Source organism: Alternaria metachromatica (genome assembly GCF_023757995.1).
Source record: "Alternaria metachromatica strain BMP 0045 chromosome Unknown scaffold_5, whole genome shotgun sequence".
In the NCBI taxonomy this organism is placed as follows: domain Eukaryota; kingdom Fungi; phylum Ascomycota; class Dothideomycetes; order Pleosporales; family Pleosporaceae; genus Alternaria; species Alternaria metachromatica.
Window position 1 is genome coordinate 10,174 of NW_026055496.1, and position 19,144 is coordinate 29,317.

Sequence of the window (19,144 nt, forward strand, 5' to 3'; positions counted from 1 at the left end):
TTTACTAGATATATAGCTAGTAATTACTACTACTCTTTATACGCTAGCTTCTACTATATAATCTAATTTCTTTTTAAATCTAGAATAGTAGTATATTCTTTATATAGTTTTTACTAATAAGAACACTATTTTTAATAACTTAGATACTCTACTATCTAAAGGTATTTATAATTCTAATCTTTCTACTTATAAAGATAACCTCTACTTTACTAAAGACTTTTTAGATACTACTTATAAAAATAACTTTATAGCTTAGTAAGCTTTTACTACTATTAATAGTTATAATACTAAACTTTCTAAATAGTTCTATAAAAATAGCTACTATTTTAGTGTAGCTAATCTTATCTCTATTAGTACTAGACGTAGCTATTAAATTTTTATTAATTAAACTAGGCTTTATATCTCTAGAAACGCTAGACTTTAGAAGTAGATTTTTAATCTATACTATAATTATAAGATTACTAGTTATAAGAGTTTCTAGTCTACGCTTTATTTAATATATAATTACTACTACTAGCCTAAAATAAGCTAGTCTATTACATAGTATTATAACGCTTATACTACTTATAAACGTATAAAGAGCCTATAGAATAGAAAGTATAGCTATCTATAGCTACTTTCTATTCTCTATACCTAATAGTTAGACCTAACTATTAATTTTATTTAAGACCTACCTTTATTCTATCTTAATAGTAAAGAGTATTAAAATATTTTAGTTATTGTTAATTACTTAACTAAACAAAAGCTCTTCTACTCTACTTATAGATAGACTACTTATAAGGCCTTACGCTACTTTATAGATATATTTAAAAATTATAAGCTACTTCTTACTATTATATCTAATTATAGTACTAACTTTATAGCCTTATTTTAGAGGTATATCTACTAAAGATTAAGAATTAAACGCGTTCTATCTACTACTTACTACTCTAAGATAGATAGATAAACTAAGCGCGCTAATTAGTCTCTTAAGACTTACTTATAGTAATATATTAACTATATATAAGATAACTAGACTACCTAGCTTTATATTACTAAGTTCTAGGTAAATAATATAGTTAATTTAAGTATTAGTATAACTTTATTTTTTATAGACTTAGGCTACTACCTCTATAGTAGCGTCTATCTAGTTAAAGATATTAAAGCTAATCTCTCTCTACCTACCTAAGACTAATAATTATAGACTAAGAAAATAATAAACTACTATAGTAACTTAGTAGCCTATTTAAAGAAATAACTTCTATAGTTATAGTAAGAACAAAGTACTTAAGCTAATTCTACTTACTATATAGTTTTACTATACTCTATTAGTAATAAAGTTTATATAAGTATAACTAACTAGTAAACTAAGTAGTGTTTTAAGAAACTTATATATTAATAAGCTAGCCTTTACATAGTTATTTATATTATCTATAAAGAGCGTATATATAAATTAAAGCTTTCTAATAAGATACTTTAAAATAGTATATTTCTAGTCTTCTACCTCTAACTACTACGCCTATTAGCTACTAAGACTCTTTCTAATTAAGCTTATACTTAACTAGTTAGTATAAAAGTAGTAGATAGCACTAGTAAGTATTATAAAGAGTAGCTTATAGATTTATTTAAGAATGTAGCTCTACTAGAAGTAAATAAGATCTAAGAAGAGTAGGCTTACCTTATTAAGTAGACTAATTTCTCTAAAGCCTTTTAGTACGTAGCTAGTAACTATTTTAGTTACTATAATACTAAACTTTTCTACTAGAAATTCTCTAATAAGCCTAAACCTTCTAGCCTTAATATACCTCTAGACTAGACTTCTTTACTTAAAGATATTAGTAATTAGAAGCCTAATTATACTAGTAGTAATAAGATTTTAGTATAAAAGTCTCTAAAGAGGCCTACGTATATAAAAGACAGAGGCTGCTTTTACGCTTACTATCTAAACTCTATACTATTAATATATACTATACCTAATTATTAAATAGCGCTATAGTTAACTATTAATTACTTAGTATCTCTACTCTACTATTTTAAGTCTTCTAGAATATAGCTTTAATTAAGACACTATTTCTTATAGAGTATAGAAACGTTATTTAGCTTAAATTTTACGTTCTAGAGTTAGAGTAGTAGAAAATACTTTAGAGGTGCGCTTTTTTATATAAGAAACTATATAGATATATATACACTTATATAAACTATAAGCTATATTTAAGAATTTTTAATATAGTTAAAATTTTAACTTTTTTCTTTATTTTTTCTTTTCTTTTCTTTTACTATTAGTAGATCTAGCTAGAGAACTAGCTATAGCCTTTTTAAAAAGAGAAGTATATATAAGAATATAGCCTCTATAAACCTTATAAGTTTACTTAGAGCTATCTTCTTACTTTAACTTTAAATATCTCTATCTCTAAAGCTACTAGACTTTACTAAAGCTACTAGACTCTACTAAAGCTACTAGACTCTACTAAAGCTACTAGACTCTTTAAAAGAGATATTTACTACTATAAGCTAGTACTATTTAGTACTAGCTTCTACTAGCTTTCTCTCTCTCTTTCTATATAGATCTAGCTAGACTCTTTCTCTTTTAGATTCTATATCTACTATTCTTAACTCTAAATATAAGCTATCTTCTAACTAGCTTACTTTTCTACGCGTAAAGTCTACCTTATAAGAAGCTACTACTAGAGCTTAAGGTAAACGCTACTCTAAGTACTCTCTACTATCTCTAACTTCTCTACTATAATATTAATACTAGATAATATAAATAAAGAGTTTACTATATATATTAATACCTCTTCTTATAAGTACTAGATAGTATACATTTAAATACTTTTAGTAAAGTATAAGTACTATAAACCTTAAGATAAAGTAAAGAAAATAGCTACTACTATTCTTACTACTTTACTATATTCTATTTTATATTAGATTTTCTACTACTAGTTAACTAGACTATAGAGTTATATAACTACTAAGGCGTTGCCTCTACCTAGTAATAACTACTTAGACTTAGTTAATTTACTATTCTAAGCTTCTTAAGCTACTTAAATTAGAGCTTAGAATAGTAATTTCTAGTTATATTAGCCTACCTATAGTTAGGTCTCTAGAAAGTAACTACTACTAGATAAATAAAAAAGTATCTATTCTACTACTATCTTAATATACTTAGAACGTCTAGAGAATATAGTAGCTATAATTCTACGTATAATAACTAGCTATAACTCTATATATAACTACTTAGAAACTACTATAATAACTATAACTACTTTATCTTTAGTAACTAATTCTTTATTACTTTTATACACTTTTAGAGGTAATAAGAAAGAAAGCTATAAGTATTATAGCTCTCTTATAACTTTAATATTAGAAATACTAGTACTAATTATAATAAGTATTACTCTTTTAACTATTCTATCTAGTATTAAACTCTCTTTAAACTATATTAGTATAGCTATTATAGTTCTTTAGCTATAATTATTAGGCTCTAGCTTGTAAGAGCCTAGACTAACTTAGCTATAGGTATAAATACTTTAGAATTACTATTATAGCTTAGTAGCGATTTGTCTCTAGTCTTTTTAGAATAATACACCTAATTATAGTCTAATATTATATATCTAGTATTTAACTAACTCTATTATTTAATATTTAAATTATTTTATTCTATAATACTCTTATATACGCTATTTAGATATAATAAGCTCTAAAGTAGATTTCTCTAGCGTAATATAACGTAGTAGTAAGTAAGCTACACTATTCTTACGCGTAATAAATAATAACTAGAAGAAATTAGCTTCTATATCTCTAGAGGTAGTAATACTACTTACTAAGAAACTTATAAACCTATTAGAAGCCTTATTAGGCGTTACTAACTTAGCCTTAATTATTAGAGATAGTAACGCGCTATTAGAGCCTATTTTAAGGCTAACTAAGCTCTTATAAGCTACTACTACTAAAAGTAAAGATAAATAGACTACTTTAATCTATAAACTTAAAAAGTTACGTAAGTAGAAATAATTAGAGCGCACTTATTAAGATATAGCTTATCTTAGAAAATTAAAGTATAAAGTACTTATAAGTAACTACTTAGCTCTTAAAAAGAATATTACTTACTATATCTTAGCTCTAAGAGGCAAGCTTTAGTTAAACTTAGAAGCTCTACGCTCTAAAAACCTAGAGATGTTTACTACGCGTAACTACTTATAGTATAACTACTAGATATATAATTATAAAGCTATTTTTAGAAAAGTACTCTCTACCTTCTTTATAAGTACCTAGAAAGTAGACTTTACTATAAGATTTCTAGATAAAACTACTTACTCTACTTAGAATATCTACTTCTAGAACTATATAAGACTTAAGGCGTTTTAAACGCCTACTTAGAAGAAACTTAAGATAGTTATACTTAATACGCTTAGTTCTAAGTTATTATAACACTTTATAGCTTATAATAGGCTTAAATAGACTAAATAAAAGCTAGATTAAAATTCTAACTCTCTTTTAGTCTATCTTAATACGCTTTAGAGTAAACTAGGTAACTATACTAAAGAGTAGCGCTATATAGACTTTATAAGCGCTTTTCTTTCTAATATTTAGAAAGAACTTTTACTTTAAGATCTAGAAGACTATAATATAGTCTTTAAGCTTAATATCTTAGCTTACTACTATTAAAGTAAGATAAAGTATACTACTATACTTTCTAAGTATTTAGCTTATAAGAATAGATTTTATAGCTATTAGGCCTAGAACTCTTTTTTAGAGCCTTCTTAGACCTAGAAAAAAGCTAAGAAGGCTAGTTTAGTAAAATCTAACTTATAACTAGCTAAATTAAACTAAAATAGTCTAAAAGACTTTAATATAACTTATTAGAGGTATAATAAAACTAGATACTTCTAAAAAGACTATTTAAAGTCTAAGAGAGACTCTAAGAGCTTATCTAGTTAGAGATTAAGAAAAGGTAGTAGATAGAAAAGCTAGAGTTCTTCTTAGCTACCTATATTACTCTAGACCTAGTATTCTAGAACTTAGAACTTCTTTATAATACACTTTACTTTAAGCTAGTAAAGCTACTAATAGTAAAAGTATTACTTAGCTAATTAGAGTCTATTAAGACTCTAGTAGATAGAGGTTTCTAGTTAAACCTTATTTTAGCGTTACTTACTACAAAGTAAGGCTTACTAGTTTACTCTCTATCTAAGCTATTAGTAGATAAAGTAAATAGTAAAGAATTAAAAATTTATAGTACTACTATAGTAACTATAAAGGTAGTAGATTCTTACAGAAAATAAAAAATCTAGAATATTCTATATATTATTATAGAAGTCTATAAGTATTAGATATACTTAGATCTATCTTAGATAGACGCGTATTACCTAAAGATTAGCTACTTTATATAGAAGCTACTCTTTTAGAGTACTAAGTCTAAGAATAAAACTATCTATAGAAAAATTATACTAGAAAAAGCTAAAAAGTTTAAAAAGACTATACGTAATTCTATAGTAGATATATATAGCTATCTTATTATCTTAACGCTTTAGTCTAGCTTAGAAGAGGCTAAAGAGAGTAGTTTACCTCTATAATATACTAAGTTTATGTACCTTAGGTTAGAAGATAACTTAAGAGTTCTTACTAACTATAGTCTATAAGACTTAGCTATTAACCTACTATCTAGAACTATAGCGCTTTATTAGCTATTATATAACTTTTCTAAGATAGAGTTAGAGCTTTTACATAAGTATTTAGATAAGTACTTAGTGTAAGAGTAGATTAGGTATAGTAAGTCTTTAGTAGAGGCGCTTATACTTTTTACTAAGAAGAAAGATAGTAGTATACGCTTATATATTAACTATAAGAGCCTTAATAAAGTTACTATTAAAAATTAGTACTTCTTACTACTTATTATAAAGTCTCTAGAAAGATTAGCTAGCGCTAAATTCTATACTAAACTTAATATAAAAGAGGCTTACTATAGAGTATATATTAAAAAGAGTAATAAGTAGAAAACTACCTTTTATATAAGATATAGTAGTTTTAAGTATACTATAATATCTTTTAGCCTTATAAACGCTTTTATATAGTTCTAGGTCTATATCTATTAAGTTCTTATAGAATTAATTAATATAACTTATATTATATACTTAGATAATATTCTTATCTTCTCTAATACTAAAGAGAAGTATAAAAGCTATATTAAGAAAGTTTTACGTAGATTACGTAATATAAAGCTATTTTTAAAGCTTCTAAAGTATAAGTAGTATACTTAGCGCACTAAGTACCTTAGGTATATAGTTTTCTCTAAGAGAATATAAATTAATAAGAATAGAATTAAGATAATCTAGAAATAGCCTAAACTACGTATAGTGCGTAAGATTTAGGTATTTATTAGCTTTATAAACTACTATAAGTAGTTTATTACTAGATTTTTCTAACTTACTTTACTATTAACTAAACTAATTTAGAAGAAGCTAAAAGTAGCTAAGAGTAGCTACGCCTAGTAAAGAGAGAAGAGTTAGGCTCTTAACTTTAATAAGAAAGCTAAAGAAACTTTTTAAAAGCTAAAAGACTCTTTTCTAAGTATTTCTATCTTAACTTACTTTAAGTAAGATAGAAAGACTAAGACTAAGATAAACGCCTTAGATAGTGTAATTATAGGTATATTAAGCTAATATATACTAAATAGAGCTAGAGAGTACTAATAGTATCTAGTTAACTTCTTTTTACGTAAGCTTATTATAGTAGAGTATAATTATAATATATATAACTAGAAGCTACTTATAATAGTTAAGAGTCTAGAGTATTAGCGCTAATACCTAGAAAGTATACACTTTAACCTCTAGACTAACTATTAGAACTTAAAATAGTTTATAGAGACTAAGACTCTTAACTATTAATAGATTAAATCTTATATTATACTATCTAGGTTTAATTTTAATATCTACTATAAGGTAAAGTCTACTAACTTTGTAGATAGGCTTTCTTACTACTTTAACTATATAGTAGAAGTCTAGAAATCTATCTAGAAGTATAATAAAGCTTTTGTCTAGCCTATAAGAGATTTTATAACTAATAGTAATAGAACTTTTCTTTTAGTAGCTATAGTATAGACTTACTCTACTAAGCGTACTAAGAAATAATAAGACCTTACTAAGAGTCTAGAAAGCTTTAATTAGGCTAGTAGATATACTATACTAGAGCTCTAGACTCTAGAGAAGTATAATAAGATAGATTATACCTTTTTAGGTACTTTAGATAAGTCTAAGTCTAAAGTTAACTAGTCTAGCCTAGATAGAGCTAAAACGCGCTATTATATAGTAAGAATACTAGTAACTACTAATAAGAAGTTATAAGCTCTCTAAGAATATTATAATAACTCTTTAGTAAACTACTTTAGAGTAAAACGTACTTTAGAAAAGCTATAGAGGTACTACTTTTAGAAGAGTATATATAAAGATATAGAGTAATACTATAAAAATTACTTTATATATAGAAAGTCTACTTCTATAAGATATAGGCTTTATAGTCTACTATAGCTTTTTCTAATACCTAACTACTCTTAGAAGAAGGTAATAATAGACTTTATTATAGAACTACTACCTAGTATAGTTTCTAGTATAAAGTATAACGCTATACTAGTTATTATAGATAGATTAACTAAAATAGCTTATTACGTACTAGTATAAGCTAATTAGAATAGTACTAACTTAGTATAAGTCTAAATACGTAAAGTTATCTAACTTTATAGCGTACTAAAGCGTATTATCTTAGATTAAAGCTCTTTAATAAACTCTAAGTATTAAAATTCTTTTCTTTACTATCTTAATACTAGAAGAGTTCTTACTTCTACTTTCTATTCTTAGACTAATAGCTAGACTAAAAAGCAAAACTAGACCTTAAAGTAGTACTTTTACTACTATTACTCTTTAGAATAGAATAATTAAGCGCGCTAGATATTTATTAGAGAGTTTACGTATAATAATAGTATCTACTCTACTACTAGAGTTACTTTCTTCTAGGCTTACTATAGAAAATACTCTTATAAAGTAAATTAGTCTAATTTAGCTCTTAGTAAGAGAGAAAGCTCTATAGAGGCTAGCCTTACTAAATAAGTAATTAAACTATAGTAAAAGTGCTATAGAAAGATTAAAGTAGTAAATACTTACTAGAAAAAGTACACTAATAAGTACTATATACTAATACTTTTTAAGGTAGAAGACTAAGTTCTAGTCTCTAACTAATATATTAGAAGTACTTACTTAAAGAAAAAGCTAAATTAGAAGTTTCTTAGACTTAGAAAGATTATAGACTAGATTAGCTTCTTAGCCTTCTAGATTAATTTTCTAAGACTTAATAGTGTCTATCTAGTATTTTATATATTACTTTTAGAGCTTTTTAACTTAAAAGGCACTATTCTATACTCTAAAGCGCCTAAGTAGAATACTTTAAGAAAGTTTAGTAATAATATATATAAAGTAGAATGTATTATTAAAAGATAGTATAATAAGAATAACTAATAGAAGTACCTAATTAAATAGGTTAAGTACCTAGAGAAAGAAAACTTATAGAAACTAAGTTTAAATATCTTAGCTAATACGCTATAGAAGTTCTAGAATAAGAAGAGAATATAATAGTGTAGAAAATCTTTAAAGGTCTAGCCTAAAAAGTAATACTATAGATAGTTTTATAAAGAGAGAGAATAAGTTAAGTTAAGCTATAATAAGCTATTCTAGTATAAACTAAAGTATACTTTTACTTTTTTTCTCTATATAGAGTTTTTTAGAGTATTTAATAGTATCTTAGGCTAAAATAGCCTCTAATAGTCTAAAAGAGTCTAGCATAGACTATTTTACTCTAACTCTTTCTAGCGTAGAGTTATTAGTTCTTTAAGCCTTATAATTAGTTTTAAAGAATAAGATATTATACTTTAGATAAATTTATATAGATAAATAACTTTAACTACTATAAAAAACTTTTATATTTATAGAGAAATTCTAACCTAGGTATTACTTAAGAGCTTCTAACTATACTATAATAGCCTATAATAGCCTAAAGTAGGCTAGTACTACTTAGTCTAAACTAATTCTACGTAAACTTTATTAAACTCTATCTAAATATACTAAAAGAGCTTATATTACTTTAGAATAGGCTAAAATAGGCTATAAAGAACTATTAAAAGTTATCTAAGAGTAACTTAGAGAACACTAGCTCTAAAGTACTTAATCTTATCTTTTTTACTCTTAATCTACTTCTTAAGCTAGCTTTTCTTAGTAGTAGTTTTATTACTTTTTAGCTAGAAAGTAAGCTCTATTTAAAGTTCTTAAATAGTATTCTATAAATCTTTAACTATAGAAATAATAGCCTACTTAGTAGGCTTTAAAGTAGAATACTATAAAAAAAGTTAGTATAGGCTAAAATAGGCTATAAAAGGCTAAAAGAGAGTAAATAGAGGTAAAGTAGCTACTAGTAACTTATAAAAAGCTAATTAGAGCTATAAGAGCTTAGAAGAGAGTATTTTAGAACTTACTAATTACTTAAATAGTAATCTAGCGTTAAGCGCACTAGTAATCTTATTAGCTCTCTTCTTAAATGCGTAGAGAGTACTATTAGTAAAGCTAGTAACTATAGCTTTAGTTTTAGTCTTATTATTAGAGCGCGCGCTAGACTTAGTAGTAGTATAGCTATAGAGTACGCTAGAATAAAATTATAAGTACTTCTAATTAGAGAAGTAGTTACTACTAAAGTTAGTTAAAATAGTCTAGAATAGACTATTATAAGCTAATCTAGCTCTTTTAGACTCTATAAAAGCTTTACTAACTTTAGAAAAGATAAAAAAGCTTATAAAACGCTAGATTAAGCTAAAATAGACTAAAATAGGTTAAAACTTACTTAATAATATTATTATAGACACTCTTATACTCTTCTACTAAGTTTATCTTTAGATAGCGTAAGTTACTACGCTTAAAGTCTTCTATAGCTAGTAGAGTAGGCGTTAAAGTATTATTAGAGGCTTAAAAACGTAAAATAATAGGCCTCTTACTAATAAGCTTCTAGTTAACTAATAATTAGTAAATAATCTTATATATAGTTTCTAAGTTAATAAGATTCTCTAGAGGCTATATTAGTTAGTATTAGCGTAAAAAAGCCTAAAATAGACTAAAATAGACTAAAACTATCTATTCTAGAGCTATTTACTATATATTAGCCTTATAGAAGCTAATAGAGGGTAATAGTAGCTAGAAGAGAGTAAAATAGGTACTTATAGCAAAGCACTACTTATTTATAGCCTAACACTAGCTATATAAAATAGTTTAGGTAATAGTATCTCTAGATAGTGCGCTAGTAACCTTTCTAATTATACTAGCAAAGATAGCACGCTCTTTCTTAGTCTTAAGAACTAGAAAAGTATAGCTATAGTAGTTAAATATATAAAACTTATTAAGCTTTTATAACTATAGATAACTAGTATATAGCGCGTAACTAATCTTAAAAAGCCTAAGTATATAGAAGTAGCTTATAGCAATCTAATTATTACTAACTATAGTTAAGTTAAGATAAAAAAAGCTATTAAGGCTTAAAATAAAGTAATGTAGAGTATAAAAAGTAGATATAGGTAAAAAGAAAGTAAATTAGTATAAAGTGCGCGTTAATAGTCTTAGTTAGAGTACTAGAGACTAGTTAGTAGTAATTTAGTATAATTTATACTAGAAACTTTTAATTTAGGCTAAACTACTCTATTATACTCTAAAATAGGCTATAATAGATTGCTTTAGATCTTCTTAGAATTCTAGAAATAATAAGTAAAAAAGGCTAATACTTACTATTATAGAGTAATTAGAAAGTAGAAAATAAAAAAGAGAAATCTAACTAGCTAGAAATACTTAGAGCGTATAGGCCTACGCTAGCGCTACTAGCGTAGAAAAACACGTCTATACGTAATTTTATAATCTTCTAAATTACTAGATTTTTCTACTAAGATTTCTACTTTCTATAGGCGTATTATACCTATAAACGCTTAGTATAGACTATTATAGACTATAATAGTCTATTCTAGGCTTTACTTACTCTTTTCTACTTATTACGTATACTTAGAGTTAGATTAAAAGTAATCTACTTTAAGAGAGAGAATAATATTAGACTCTAGCCTATAAGAGCCTAGGCTAACTTAGCTATAGATATAAATACCTTAGAATTACTATTATAGCTTAGTAGCGATTTGTCTCTAGTCTTTTTAGAATAATATACCTAATTATAGTCTAATATTATATATCTAGTATTTAACTAACTCTATTATTTAATAATAATTCTAATAATTATAGGCTATAATAGTTCTAATATATAGATTTTAGGTAGATTAGAATTTTACCTAAAATCTAGTTATTACTACTATAATAATATAACGCTATTTATTTACTAATACTATTATACGCGTAAGAATACTACTAAGTATAATAGCTAATTACGTAATTAATTACTTTACCTTTACTATAATTTTACCTTCTAACTTTACCTATTAATATTATAATATTATAATACTATAATAAATAAAAGTCTTTTAATTATATATATATATATACCTCTTCTTAGCTATTACTTCTTTCTTCTCTCTCTAACTTTCTTAATCTTTTCTTCTTACCTTTATATACTATAGTTATCTTTTAGAAGTAGGCTATATCTTTTTTCTCTTTTTATTAACTTAACCTTTTTTATTTTCTACTTTAATAACTATAACTATAACTATAACTACTATATCTAGTGTAAAGAAGTATAATAAGTCTATAGGCTATCTAAACCTTCTTTATAACTTCTAGTTACTATTAACTCTATATATAAGAGTACGCACTTAGCCTACTATACTTATAACTAATTCTATAAATAAGTATATAAGCGTAACTATATATATATATATATATAAGCTTAGTACTATTAGTTCTATACTATAAGCTAGTCTAGTAAGAGTTTCTTTATAAGAGCTAGTTTTAGATTACTAAAGAAAGATACCTACACTACTAGAGGCTTAGTAGAAGATAGCTAGTAATAAAAATAAGAGTAAAAGTAAAGCTATAGATACTAGAAAGTTAACTTTTTCTTATAGCTAAAGCTTTTCTTTATAAGAAACTTTTTCTTAGAAAGATCTACTTTTTAAGCTCTATATATCTAGTTTTACTAAGAATTTTACTACTTTAGGTATTTATAGTTAAGCCTTTAGAAGTAATACTAGCTTTTTCTCTACTACTTCTTCTAGTTTATAACTAAAGAAAGACACTTTTATAATTATTTAGGCTCTATATACTAAAGCTAAGACCTAAGTTCTTACTTTAGCCTAGAACTAGAATCTCTAGAATTTAAATATTAATAGTAAGGTAATAGAGTTTATTACTAGTCTTAAATAGTAGTCTTCTAAGTAATAGAAGATTATTCTTAATACGTTTATAACTAACGTAACCTTTCTATTTAACTAGATTACTAACTTTATTTTTAAAGTATTTAATATAGTTAAGACGCTACTAGAGCTTATAAATAAGTATAGTAGTATTAAAGTATTTAATAGCTAGTATTAAGTCTTAAGCTAAGCTAAAAATACTAAAAATAAGTATATTATAGAGCTAACTACTACTACTAAGAGTGTTAATATATTAGAGCCTAGTTTTATAAGCTACGTCTCTTACTTTTTAAGTAAGATTTTATATAACTACTAGGCTATATCTAATATATAGTTCTATTTTAGGCGTTTAGATATTAGTAACGTAGCTTTTTTCTTAGTCTAAGTAGTAGCTATTTATATCTACACTCTCTATAAAAGTACTAAGACTAATATTATTATATAAGACTAGGCTACTTTAAAAGATTCTATTAAGGTAACTATTTAGTTTACTAAGAAGAACTTACTTTCTAAGATACTATTTTTTTTAAAGTATTTTGTTAAAGTATTAAAAAAGAACTATAAGAAGTATAGTATAACGCTAGGTATACTTAGCCTTACTACTAAAAATATTATAGTTTCTTTTACTTATAAGTATAAGAAAGATAGTACTTATAATAGTTAATATAAGTTTTAGTAATATATCTTTTTATATATAGCTAATAAGTATTCTAATAAGAACTACTAGATTATATATACTCTTTATAGTAGTAATAATATAATAATTACTAATACTATAGCTAGATACTAGATAAAGCTTTACTTTACTTATTAATTAGCTATCTCTATTATAATAGAACTTAGATTATCTCTATATAAGTTAAGAGTAATTAATAAAAGTAGTAATTATATTAAAGTAAAGCTAAAGAAGATTAGAGTAAGGTAACTAGGTAGAGCTAGATTAGTTACTTCTTTAGTAAATCTAAAAAAGTAGGTACACTAAGAGCGCTAGGCTAGTCTTAAAGTAGTTAAGAAGAAAGTAGTAGTAGCTAAGTTATAGAAGTTAAGGCTTTATAGTATATAAACTAGTTTTTTTCTACTACTACTACTACTTAGCGCTAGCGCTCTAAAATCTACTCTAGCTTACTAATCTTTATCTAAGAAGATAGATACTACGCTTAATAAAAATAATTTAGAAGATAAAGACTAGAATTTTAATAAGCTTAAGGCTTTAACTATAGCTAAGAACTATAAATATCTAGATAGAACTTCTAATTTTCTTTAACTAATTCTTAATAGCTACTCTAAGTATACTAAACTTAATAATTATAAATATATTAAAGTTATCTAAGCGTAGTATTAAGAAGTCTATATTAGTTACTACTCTAATAGCTTATTAATTAATAGTACTTATATCTATTAGACTTATATATAAGTAATAGCTACTTATATAGATCTCTTTAAGTAAGCTATAAATATAAAAGCTATATATAATATTTTTTTTTTTTTATATCTTTTCTAAGATAAGTAGTATAAACTCTAAACCTACCTAGTTATATCTATTCTCTTTATTAAGTAACATAAGCTTAGTAAATAAGACTCTAACCTTCTTAGCTATTACTTTTATTTTTAGATAGCTTATAATCTATACTTAATTTCTTTCTAGAAAGTAGTTAGTAAAAAGATAGGTTAGAGTAAGCTAGTAGAAGACTTTAAGTAGAAGAGTAATATTACTATAAAGAACTTTAAGTAGCTATTCTTTAATAATAAAAAACTTAAGAAGATTATTAAAGAATTTTTTAAGATATATTATTACTACCTCTAATATATTAATAGTAATAAGAACCTTAGCTAGCTTTATATTATATACTATTCTCTTATTTAATAAGCTATCTATACTAATCTTTATTACTAGATACTCTACTTAGTACTTTATAAAGAATATACTATAGTTTTTTACTTTTACTATACTAAGTATACTATACTAGGTAATAAAACGTTCTTTTACTATATTAATCTTAATCTATTATTTATCTATACTTAAGATTAAGGTATAGATATAATCTAAGAATTAGTCTTAATTAATAATAAGAACTCTTAGAACTATATAGAGGTCTTAGAGAGCTTCTACTAATATATAGAGCTATACTTATAATAGTGTAAGACTACTAAGAAGAATTCTACTAGCTTTATTAAAGAATAGTATAATAATATTAATTAAATATAAAAAGTATAAGTAATAGCACTAGGTATAAAGTAGAAGAAGTCTATTTATAGAAAAAAAGATATTTATATTACTTACTCTATAACGCTCTATAGCTCTATAGAACTAGTAACTAAGATTTATTAAATAATTCTTTTATAGTATATTATAGTACGCTAGAGTATTATAGAGGTTCTAGTTATAAGAATATATAATAAGATCTTAAAAGCTTATTATAATTTTATAGCTTCTTTTATAATACTATCTAAATATTATAATAAGTATAGTAGTATTAAGTAAGTATTCTTAGTAGATATATATATTAACTTCTTCTTCTAGATCTAGAAGGCTATTCTTACGTAAGTTTTCTAGAACAACTCTCTTATATATAAGAAGATCTATAACTTTTTTAGTAAGAATAAAAATAGTATTCTAAAGTATATCTAGAAAGAGTATAAGTATATTATTAGAGAGATTAAGATACTATAACTAGTAGTTAAAAAGTTTAAAAAGGCTGTCTTTACTAAGAGCGCTAATAGTAAATATCTAAATATTTTCTTTTTTACTAATAAGAGTACACCTCTTCTTTATAAAAGATAGTAGTATATTTAGAATTATAACTATAGTATAGAAGATACTATTAAATATTTTATTAATAAAATTAATATAAAACTAGATATTTATTACTACTTCTATAATACTACTAACTTTAATACTATATCTACTTCTTTCTCTTTATTTAAGACTCTATAAGCTTACACTAGTAGTCTAGTATCTAGTTTATTATTACTTTTTAGCTTCTTACGCTCTCTAATAATATTACTACTACTAGTTTTACTACTTTCTTCTTAGTTTAAGATACTAACACTAGCTTTATTAGCTTCTTTTACTAGCTTATCTAAGCTATATTATAGTAGACAAAATATAAAGTAGACTAGATATACTAGTAATATTACTAGTACTTAGATTTTAAGTAAGCTTCTTATTTTACTTAAAATCTAACTACTACTTATACTATAGTAGAGTATTACTAATATCTCTACTTAATTATTTATTTTACTTTTTACTTTCTTTTTTATATTTTTTTTTTATCTTTTCTTTATACTATAAGTAAGTAATATATTTTAAATAGTATAATAGAACTATACTACTAAAAAGAGAAAATTTATACTAGTGTATAAGGTATTCTTATATAAATTAGATCTTTAATAACCTAAGAATTACTTAAAAAGAGAACGTCTTTTAATAAAAGCTTTTTAAAATTATTTTATTATCTACTATCTTATTTTTTACTTATACTTTTTAGTATTAGACTTTTATATAATACTTTAGATAATAGAATCTTTCTATAATAGAACTCTTTTTTACTAAACTAATATTTATATACTTTCTTACCTATACTAACTACTTTATATTTTTATAGTAATATATCTTTATACTTTCTAATACCTATATATTAGTAGTAAAGTTAATAAAAGTAAGTCTTAACGTAGAATATAATAGTAGTAGCTCTAATAATCTAGAGTATAAGTCTTTAGAATTACGTATAAAAAGTAGTTTAGCGCTACTTAATATAGTTATTTTATAGCTTTTAAAAAATAAAGAAGTATAAGAATTATAAGAAGTTCTAATATAGTGTAAGTATAAGAAGAATAGTAGCTTAGAGTAAAAGAATATATACTAACTTATATATAAGAATATATAGTATTTCTACTTTATAATCTATTTAAGTCTTTTAACTAATAAGCTATAGTTATATTACTTATTTTATCTAAATTTTAAGAGAAATAATAGAGTAATTATATTACTTATATAGTAATTTTTTTTATAATAAGCTACTTACTAAGGTATTAGCTACTAAGCTAAAAAAGCTTAGCGCGCTCTTATGTATACTTTAGATATAGAGTATATATTAAACTTTAGTTTACGCCTTTATAAGACACCTAGTAGAGGGCAGTTTACCTATTTAAGACTTAATTTTTTTTTTTAGACTTGAGATACCCCTATACGCTGTTCACAACAAAACATACAGGCTAACAGATTGGGGTTCATTTGTGCTAGAAAGTAGATGCGTCCGGTTCACTTCTTCATGTTGCAGGCGCGCGGTCCTGTCGTCAAATGCTAGCCTGCAGGATACAGACCACCGCGAGTTATTCGAGTTTACTTCTGGTAGATGGATGTATACCACCTCACATTATTCCACTCACTTAAATGTTGGCTGACATGAACATGTAGTGTCAATGAGTCTTTGCGCATGGCTGAACGCCGCTTAGTCTTCAACGTCCCCGAACTCAAGAAGGTAGCTGCGAAAGCTTCGAACAGACCAGCTTCAGATGTGCAAACGATGAAAAAGATCGCCGAAGGCGGATTTAATCGCGTCTTCGAAGTAACGATGAATGACAGCTCGTCGGTACTCGTCCGTCTTCCATACCCATCAACCTTACCACGACGTCTGGCGGTAGTGAGTGAAGTCGCAACGCTGGACTTCCTTCACACTAGCGGAATACCTGTACCTCGCGTTCTGGATTACTCGACTGGTGAAAACGCTGTCGGTGTAGAGTATATGCTGATGGAAAGACTACCGGGAAAGCCTCTCAGTGATATCTGGTTCAGCTTAGCCGAAGAGGAAAGATGTCATATTCTGCACAAAATAGTCTTGATGGAGACCCAGCTCTTCGCGAACACGCTTCCCGCCTGTGGCAGCATATACTATTCTCGCGATCTGCCTCCAAATAGCCCTCGGGTAGAATTGCCGGGATCTAGTAGCGGTTTATGTATGGGACCGTACGCGTCCACGCGATGGTGGTATCGAGAACGAGGAGATCTAGATAGTGACCGAGGTCCTCGTAAGTCTTCCTCACTCATATTTAGAAATTAGCTGAGTCTGTTTCACATAGATGTCGATCCTCAGCTCGTTCTTCGAAGTCATGCCGAGAAGGAGTTGGCGTGGATCCGCAAATACGGACGGCCGCGACACCCATTCTATCGCGAATACGCTGAGTCGTTTGGATACAAGAAGCAAGACCCGCAAGATCACATTCATTCGCTAGGAGACTACATACGCCTCATACCTCACCTTATACCTAAAGATGCGACAGTGCATTCTCCCACCCTCCGACATCCAGATCTCTCCCCTAACAACATACTGATATCTGACGATCTTCAAATCACCGGCTTCATCGACTGGCAGCACTCCGAAGTTCTCCCTGCTTTCCTCGCCGCGGACATACCAGCGGCATTTGCAAACTACGCAGACGAAGAGTCTCGAAGCTTTACGGAGCCCAAACTACCGGAAAATCTTTCTTCTATGGCTGAAAATGAGCGTGCTGGGGCAGAAGAACTATATCGCCGACGACACATACATTTCTGGTACCTTGGCCTCACTCAGATGTTGAACGAGCCTCATTGGCAGGCTTGTACACACGACGGAACTTTCATGACACGTCAGATATTTCACGATGCCGGCGCTCCGTGGCAAGGTGACAATGCTCATCTCCAGATCGGTATCGCGGATGTTGTGGAAGAATGGCCGGTGTTTGCATCTGCCGCCGCAGACGGCGCGGTTCCGCCATGCCCCATCGTCATATCCGAGCAAGAGATGCAGAGAAGAGCAGATATGCGGAAGTCATTGCACGAAGGCAACATGTTTAGGGAAGAATTATGCGAGAAAATGGGTGTATCCCATAGCGGATACACATCGCACGAAGACTTTGACTTCGCGAAAGAAAAAGCAAGCAAGGCAAAGGAATGCATAGTGGACAACCTGAAGGACGACCCGGAGGAATTGGAGAGAGCCTTACTTACTTGGCCTTTTGATGACTATGATGAGAATGAATAAGGTCATTGTTCCATCATCCTCCATGTATACTATTAGCATATGAGCGTTACAGCGTGACGACGTGAATATCACTCCACTCATGTGATTGTACACCATCCTTCAGAGACACTCGCACAACACACGTTTGTGACATCGCAAGTTCTGTTGCACGCGCTGTATCTGACAAGCGCCCGTACATGTGTGGTGGAGGTTAGAGATAGTTATATGGGTAATGCTGTCGTGCAACTCGATTGTGGGACCACCTGGCACATCGTTGTACGCGTACAAAGCAGTCGCGCAAGGCTTACACATGCGATACGTTTCTGCATGTAAGAATCCAGCCTTATGAAGTTCGTCGTTGACACCTGCCTGAGTATGTTCAGCGCACAGGCTTCTGACGCTGCCTGGTCTGTCAGCCTTCTTTTTTGTATACGTCATCACTCCAGATCTCAGGCCACCATCATCAAGATCGCGCTTCAGGGGCACAGCCTCATCACCAAACGTCCAGTCCATCCGTCACATCGGTCGCGCAATTCGATATAGTAGCCTGCATCAGCTGCGGTGCACAGCCAAGGCGGAAAGGCAGGCGGTACGCGCCAGGAACTGATTTTGGGAATGCGTGGGACGCACACGGCAAATCTCTCACCACCCAGACCGCGCCCTCGCCCGCGCCGAACCACCCCACATCAGCCTTCAACATCATGTGCATCGGGAAGCTTTTGCCTACTGCATCTTGCGGGCGGTGCTTGGTGCCTGCTCGACTACTGGCTTGGACATGCGATTAATGATGTGC

At 27.9% G+C, this 19,144-nt stretch overlaps 1 protein-coding gene across 1 annotated transcript; it reads left to right on the top strand.

The window, feature by feature from the left end:
- Positions 1 to 17,333: 17,333 nt before the first annotated feature.
- Positions 17,334 to 18,372, top strand: J4E83_002946 (uncharacterized protein; the record flags this gene model as incomplete). The annotated part of the gene is made up of 2 exons (XM_049329886.1): positions 17,334 to 17,339; positions 17,446 to 18,372. The coding sequence occupies 2 exons, from the start codon at positions 17,334 to 17,336 to the stop codon at positions 18,370 to 18,372; spliced, it is 933 nt and encodes a 310-aa protein (XP_049190382.1).
- Between the last annotated feature and the right edge of the window lie 772 nt (positions 18,373 to 19,144).